At 47.4% G+C, this 8,418-nt stretch overlaps 1 protein-coding gene across 1 annotated transcript in view; it reads right to left on the bottom strand.

Annotated features, from left to right (window-relative positions):
- Window positions 1-7,254, bottom strand: part of LOC149339209 (serine protease 33-like) — a 44,018-nt gene extending 36,764 nt beyond the window's left edge. Inside the window, exons 1-3 of the mRNA XM_089550423.1 lie at window positions 7,180-7,254; window positions 5,270-5,312; window positions 5,114-5,187 (exon numbers count right to left, since the gene is read on the bottom strand). Of these exons, the coding sequence (XP_089406549.1) occupies window positions 5,114-5,187; window positions 5,270-5,312; window positions 7,180-7,254 (192 nt within the window). The remainder of the gene's footprint in view (window positions 1-5,113; window positions 5,188-5,269; window positions 5,313-7,179) is intronic.
- Between the last annotated feature and the right edge of the window lie 1,164 nt (window positions 7,255-8,418).

Here is an 8,418-nt window from a genome sequence, read left to right on the forward strand (position 1 = left end):
TGTTTTGCAGCCGTGAAACCAGCGTGAGCTTCGGGAGACCAGGAAGGGGCGGAGGAGGAGGATTTGGTTGTGCGAAGCAGGTCGGTCAGAGGATAAAGAAACTCGGGATAAGGTGGAAAACGGCGGGATAAGGCGCCGGGAAAAATTCACTAGGCCCAGGAACTCGCGGAGCTTGCGTAGATAGTGGGTACTAGGAAGTCTTTAACAGCTTTGACATGGGAAGGCAATGGACGAATTCCCTGGGCGGAGATGTGGTGGCCCAGGAACACGAGCTCAGAAGAGCTGAAGACACATTTCTGCGCGTTGACAACCAAGCAAAGTTCTTGACGGCGTTGAAAGAGTTCCTGGAGGTGCCACTCGTAATCTTGGGGAGTACGACTCGCGACGAGGATTTCGTCGATAAAAGCACATACAGCCGAAAGTCCGCGAGTCACTTCAGCAATGAACCTGTCGAAAGTTTGAACTGCGTTGCATAGCCCAAAGGGCATGCGAAGGTATTCAAATAGGCCAAAGGGTGTAGAGATGGCCGTCTTCGGGATATCGGCCGGTTCAACGTGGATTTGATGGTACGCTTTGACAAGGTATACTTTACAAAAGATCGTGTATCCCTCCAGATGTCCAGCCAAGTCTTGGTTGTGTGCAAAGGGATAGCTGTCATTCACAGTGTGATTGTTGAGAGCCCTGTAGGCTCTGCACGGACACCAGTCACCCGGTTCTCTCTTGGGCACCAGATGGAGCGATGAGGCCCAAGTGCTGGACAAAGGGCGAATAATACCCAGCTGGAGCATGTGGTCGAATTCCCGTTTAGGAATCTCCAGACGCTCACCGAAGAGGCGGCTCGGACGAGCTGCGACGGGAGGACAACGCGTGACAATATGGTGGGTTATACCATGCTTGGGTGGCTGGTGGAGATTACAAGGCCTCGTGACCTCGGGAAAGTTTGCGAGGACTTTGTCGTTCGGGCATGATGGGATCAGCGTGCTGATGCCAGTGGAAGCGACCGCCGATATAGCGCCAGGGATGGCAAGGCGCGTCGTACTGTCTATGCGACGGTGGTAACGCATGCTGACATCCAGATAAAATGTGTAAGGAAGTCGGATCTGAGGATGGGTTGGACTTAGGCGATGATGAAGACATCGAAACGTGGGGCACCGGTTAAAGTCCAGAGTGAGGGACCGCAGACCATACGTGGCGATGGAGGCTGAGTAGGCTGCACGGAGAAGAGAGAGTAAATTCAGATGACTTGTAAGTACGCTCAGCGTTGGAGAACGGCAGTATTCTGACTTCAGCACCAGTAAGGCAGAAATTTGGGCGGGTTGATCAGTATTCAAGTATTTAGCGCTTATTTGTGTCACTCTTCCATCTCGTGTCCCGTTCATGTCGCGCTGTGAGCAAAACCATGAATTCAGCGCCTGTGTCGACAAGGAACACCAGAACAAGAGCTCCAGCATGGCAGGCTTCTCGAAGCGAATAGGCCGCGCCGTGCTTGCGCACCGAGCACGCGCCGTTCAACTTTATTTTCTTCTTTTGCCGGCTGGTAACGCCGATCTAAGCGCCTCGGCTGTACAGCGTCGCTGTGCCCTACACACTCAAGATCTTTCGGGCCACAAGTAAACAAATACTAGGACTGATTAAGAGGAGAAGGAGGAGGAATAAGAGGAAAGGCGAGGAGGTTAACCGGCAGAATAATTGGTTTGCTACCCTACACGGGGGAAAGGGGTGAGAGGATAAATGAATGAAAGAGAAAGCAGAGTAGCAAAAAATTGAATCACTATGAAAAGTCATCGGTCGTTAAAGTCACTGCCTATCATGCAGGCCAGAGGTTCACAAGAAACGGAGTTGTGTCTTGGAGGCCTTCACCGCCGACGATCGCCGCGGCCAGTGGCCGAGAATCTTCATTTCCGTCAGTGGGCGTCGATCTAGACGCTCCAGCGCATGGCTGAGAGACTGCCTTTTGGCGCTGTAGGCAGGGCACTCACAAAGAACGTGGGATATAGTCTCGTCATACCCGCAGATGGCACATACAGGGCTATCAGCGATACCAATTAAGAAAGCAACGGTTGGTGAAAGCTACACCGAGCCACAGGCAAAGTTTATTCACGTCGCGTGGTAGGCCGATTCAAGCCGGAGTTTCAGATGTGGGTCCAAAGATTTTAAACGTGAATTGGAAAATTGGCCATAATTCCGCGCGGCAAGCGTGATGTCCCGTGCAAGCCTGCCCGCAGCGTCTGATCTCGAAATTGGGATCGACACAAAATCGCCGTCGTGGTGAACAGTTCGCACGACCTCATCCGTACGATGATTACCTGCTCTGCCGTTGTTCCCCGGTAGCCGCTGAGAGATAATGCCACGCCCTGTATTGATGGCAGAGTGATGTAGCTGTCGAACCTCCTCGACCAGTTGTTCTTGGGCAATACAGTGAAGAGTAGCCTGTGAGGCTTGGAGGGCACCCTTGCAGCTGATCAGGAGAGTAGCTAATAAACATAGGGGGATGGGGATAAAGGAGAAAGATCTCTGCCACATAGTGCAAGCCTTCATGATCAGCCGCATTACATACTCTGTACCCTGCTGCAACCTCAAGGCAAGAGAGGCAGAATCGGTTAATGCAACCATTCGAACGGTCTACAAAGCAGTTCTAAGGCTTTCCAGATACACCAAAACTGAAAAGCTACTCGAACTAGGCATATACACACACTGTAAGAACTGATAAATGCGCAAAAGGAAGCTCAAATACTGAGGCTCTCAGCCTCTACTGCAGGCCGTATGGTACTATGCAGGCTATGGATAGAGCAGGTGTAAGACTAACTGCAGGGAGATGCTGCCAATCGCAATTAGACAGCACATCAAAATCCTAGCCCTCCCTAAAAACATGACCGTGGAAAGGCATGCAGCTAGGAGAGCGAACCATGCTCAAAGAACCAAAGAACAGTGCAGTAGTGAACCAGCTGCAGTCTATGTGGACGCGGCCAGAGCAAAGGAAGACAAATACTTCATCACCATGGTGCGAGCGACAGTCACTTCAGGAACAGAGGCCAAGGAACTAGCCATGGCCTTAGCTCTCAGGGTCGACAGCGTAGGCACAATAATTAGCATGCGATCAACAATGACAACAAAGGCCTGATTTGCTCTGCAGCCGTTCGACTAATCAAACAAAGCTAAATAATTAGCCGTGTAGAAATTATTTCGGTCCCTGCACATGAGGGAAATGTGGGAAACGAGAAGGCGAACCGATATGCCCGAGCTCTAGCATACCGGGAGGAATCTGAGAGTGCCTTGTCGTCGCACACCTACGAAACTCACTTATCGGGAAATGACCAATCACGTCCATCAGGCGCAGAAACTTCACCCTGCACTTCACCCGGACCTTACCAGACAACAGGCCAGAAACCTATATAGAGACCAAACTGGGACAGTTACGACGCCATTCTTCTGTCCAAAATTACCGCACAACGTTCCCATATTAACTGCTTACATTGCGGTAATATAGAATTAGACGAACGCATCCTATAGGGCTGTAATGAAAGTGCACCTCTAAAAGACCTGCTACCGGCTTCCTCCCGGCAGGCCTGGCTTAGGCTCCTGAGGGAGCTGGACAAGAACATGGAAGCCAAGTTTGCGGACTGGGTGAGAACGGTCGTCCCACTGATTCCAATCCACTGATCTTTGAGGTCAGTAAAGCTTCTCCAATCCAAAGAGGCTGGCAGTTTAACACGCGGAGGGAAAGGTTTTTTGCCATGTGCTCCGATTCTTTGAAATAATTTGGGTTAGTGTCCAATTTGTTGAAATGAGATGGCCAGTTTAATCAACTATTTGATCAGTCGCCATCACGGTTACGCATCGAAGCGGTGGCGCATTCTCACTTTGGCTGACGGGCGCCCGCGTGTTTCTGCGTTTACCACGCGTTCGATCTTGGGCTTTTACATAGAAGTGACCGCATGCTCTTGCAGGTTGGCTGTACCATGCATGGTTGAAAAATAGTGATGACGACTACTGCAAAAACAGCGTGCGAGAGGCAGGCAGTTTAAGACGCGAAGCGAAAGGCTGCAGTGGTGGCCGGGTGCTCTAAAGCAGCGGCTGTCAGCGCTGATCTTTACAGGCTGCCGCGGGTTCGACTCACACTCGACGCCATTAGTGTAGTAAGCCTTTTCTGCTTTCAATGGGGCGTGGTGGCTCAGTGGTTATGACGCTCGGCTACTCACCCGAAAGGAGCGAGCTGGACTGCGGCCGCGGCGGTCGCATTTCGACGTACCTTATGTTGGAGGCCCGTGTACTTTGCAATGCCTGTGCACGTTAAAGAACCCCAGGTGGTCGAAATTTTCGGAGTCCTTCATTACGGCGTCTCTCATAGCCTGAGTCGGTTTGGAACGTTAAGTCTCCATAAGCATTTTTCCGCTTTCTCGGAGGCTGTACACCGACTGAAGGCAGGAACCAGGTTTTCGTTTGCTTGGCTTTCCTAATCCTAGCGCTTAAAACAGCAGAGGTTGAAATTGCACTTCTTCTCCCTACTTCTGCGCACCATAGGAGCCAAGGCGTTGTCTTCGCACATCGGAATCCACGAAACAAGAACGACAGAGAACTATGTTTTCTCCCTTTAGAGCACCGATGAGAAATTTGCAAAGAAATAAGACTGGGAACTAGTTCGCTAGCTTGTAGCTTCCCCGTCCTGACTGGATCTTGTACCTGACGTTGAAAGTCCTTGGTAAATATGCTAATTCCCATGGATGCCAAAATTTCAATACACTTAGGTAGTGCGAGGAGCCAGATTTGAAAATTGTTCTTTTATGAAAAGGAAATGGCGCAGTTCTTGTCTCGCATCTCTTTGCACAACCGAATCACTCCGTAAGGAAATGTAGGAAGGTATGAGTGAAATAAGAAAGAAAGAGTTGCACACAGTAGTGGACTCCGGAATAATTTCGACCACCTGGGGATTTTTAACAGGCACTGACGTCGCACAGCACACGGGCGCCGGGTTCGAACACGGGAACTCTGGGTCAGTAGCCAAGCCCCCTAATAACTGAGCCACCGCGGAAGGTAGCCAGCGTTTAATGTTATAAAAAACGTATAAGTCTTGGTGCATTGCGGAAATTTGGTTCTGTACTTGTTCCACACTTACGATCCATGGGTACCGGTTTTCGGGTGCACGGAGACCATTGATGATGCGAGGTTCGAACTGAACCTGTCCGCATGCTGTGTGGTGCAAAAAAAAGTGCCTCATTAGAAAGAATTCGCTATTAGCAATGACAGAATGCACTGGTTGGATTGCACTCACGATTTTCTGCCCAAAGAACGTCAGCTTCTGCAGTTGCGTTCGCCTGTTGCAGTAAGTATCAAAAGATTTCAGGTTCAGGTAAGGTGAAGTGGACAAGAAGGAAGTCACGAGGGTGCCAGAAGTGCTGGCTCCGTCGGACCAACTAAACCGCCTCCGGGCACTGTGGCTACATGCCCTGGATATTTTTAGCGCTTTGTCTATGGCTCTTAAACACAGAGATGCTCTCCCTCTCTTCTCTCTTAGACTTCTTTTCTAAATGCTTGCGAAGGGGAATCTGTGTATGAATGAATGTTTTGGATGTACTGAACACTAGTTTCGAATAAAGCTATTTCGTATCAGTTGCCGAAGGACTTTTTTTTTTTTTTTTTTTACAGCGACTATTCAGCGTTCGAGCGATTTTGCCTTTATGCTAGGATTCTCTCTTCAGCGAGATTATTTTGTCTTGTAAACACATGGCTTGCTTGTTTTATTGCTTGCAAGGAGCAGCGACCTTGTGAAGGGGGAAGTGCCTGTAATTGAATGCTTGCATAGCTGTTCGCTAGACGACGTCAAAAGGTGTGCTTGTATTTAGGAACTTTACAGTTGCTCTTCCAACAATGAAAAAAATGAACCAAAAAATTCTCCAACCAAAGTAACTTTTTGGGAAGCACTGAAGAAGAGTATGTTCCAGGGTCGTCCATATCTTGTAATTTACCAAGAGATCCAACAAAGATTATTTGAAAGAAAACTCGTCGTGCACAAATCTTAGACAGAGTTCGTCTCATTCTCAGAAGCAAGTCCGAGCGGATTTATTCAAGTAATCGTGATTACCTTTCGTTGCGTACTGCACACTTATGAACTGCATAACCACATTGAGGTGCTTTCCTCAGAGGTTCGAGCCCTCGGAGGTTCACTGAGCTCTCTGGGAGCGTACGTTTAGGGCTTCACACTTCGCGCCGTATTATGGCAACGCGCGACTTGCTATGTTTTCTGAAAGCTCAAAGAAAAAAAAAACATCAAGAGAGTGCGAGGATTGAAAGCGGCAGGGGTTATTTTGTGGAACCAACTGCTTTGGATCTATATGCTAAGAAGGTTTGCTTTGAGCAGATTAGTCTTAAGCTATGTGCTTGAGATGTTTGGTCTAGCAGAATATTTCCGGGATGTGATTGCGCCGAGAAAATGACTAAATACGGCTTTTTATTCAAAGGCCACAGTACAGCACGTCTGCCGTTCATATTTTTCAGTCTGAGAGGGACCTTTCATGGCCTGACCATGCCACGGAGGGAAGCGTAATGCGGGTCTTTGCCAGGTGTGAGCAGTGGCGAGTGTAACGACCATGGGGTTTTTTCGCCTGAACGCCACTGGGTTTCACCAAAGAGCACTTTGCAAGGTGCCGCTGTGAACAGCGAATCCATGTTGAATTTGTTTTGTAGGGAGACGTCGCTAATAGCCTCCGCATTGAGATTTCAGCGGCCCAACCGTAGATTATTATCCTTGAAGCAACATGATTCTCTGGGTTTGTATTTCCCGATCCCCCTGCATGCACAGATTGCATTTAGGTCTTCTCATTTAGATTAAAGTGCATGTACACACTTCCTCTTAGAAAATGTACTTATCTGTCACCACCCGTGCACCGCGAACACTGTTGTCCAAAAATAAGCCTTAATGTTATTCTGGTAGCCAAGTGTTCCAGCAGCGCATGTTTGGTTTCAGCCAGCCTGTAATCGCCTTGCTTATCTCACACTGGGCTGTATAGTCGGTCAGGTAGTTCCTCACCAAAGTTGTTAGGCACAAAGCTCCTAATCAAAACAGCCGACGGCCGCCTAGTCTCGCATATAAGCTACTTATACTTCCATAGTTCTCGTGTGGTAGGAGTGTGTGCGGATATGTGAAGATATATTAAAGGCTAGTGCCAAGCAAGTCATCCTTACGTTGACTCGGTCTCTGCGGATCCATTGGAAAGATGAAAGAAGAAAAAGTGTTCTCAGAAAACGAAACGTGATCATCTTGTAGCCCTTAAAACGCAACAGCTGTTTCACGCAGCGCGGGCGAGGCCAGCTGCTAGAAAATGCGGCGTCGTTGTGCGATGTTGTCTAGACGCGTACATTAAACGTGTCGGTTCTGAACCATTTCCTGAAATCTGCTCCTTGAAAAGAAAACAAAACAAAAGGCCTCATAAGTGTCAGAAGCAGCACTCAGGTGGAATGGTAGGCTAATATAGGACTCAGTTTTTTTGTGATTATTACAGCTTCTACTCAAGAAAACAATAAAATTTCGCACACCGCTTACATTATGTTAGCATACAAGCGCTAAAATTTCACTAAAGTATCTAAGTAATATTGACGGTATTTTCAAATTAATTGCAGAATTTTTTTACTATCATTATGAAAAATATTTAATGGTCTATGCTATAGCAAAGAAAGTTGATCTCCGGTAGCTTCCCATGATGTGAGATTTCTGTTGAAGTAAAACTATAACTGCTTTTCCGGCTTTTGCAACAGAAATTTAAACACCGGTGATCGAATTCCTGTACATCCTTCAGAGATAAACTCTTTTGGAAATACAATGTTTTCAATCCAGTGCAATTGTTTTTATTCAGTAGGTGCAGGGGGCACTTAGTCAAATATTATAGAAAAAACCGTAGTGAGTTGTTTATAGCTTGAGGGGAACAATCCTTTAATAGACAAACAGTGTGTTTAAAAAAATGTTCCAAGTTGGTTCACGTAGTCACAATCGTAAAATGCGTCTAATGCGTAGTATTCCCAGCAGTTTTATCGAACTACCCAGAGAAGTGTTTCCTTCACCTGTCTCCCTTCGTGCTTTAGAAAACAAAATTAAAAGGAAGTATCACGTGAATAACACGTTCTGTAATAAATACAAAAAATAAGATTGCACATGATATATAGGAACGAAAACAAACTGACGTAGGTTCGCCGCAATTCTGCTGAACCTTAATGCAGAGCGATGGCTGCTTTTCATTTATTTCATTTTAGTAAAGTTGCAGCCCGCTTGGGTCTTTGTCTTCCTTGCACCAGGAGGGACCCCTCAGAGATAGTGTTGAAATGAATCAAGATGCAGCGATTAAGTAAGTACTTGAAAGTTTCATATGCAGAAACTTATATGGCATACTATTTTAGGTACTAGAGACATGTTAAGCAGCAAAAAGGTGA

Source organism: Amblyomma mixtum, chromosome 6, assembly GCF_055824585.1.
Source record: "Amblyomma mixtum isolate Tamu chromosome 6, ASM5582458v1, whole genome shotgun sequence".
Classification (NCBI taxonomy): Eukaryota; Metazoa; Arthropoda; class Arachnida; order Ixodida; family Ixodidae; genus Amblyomma; species Amblyomma mixtum.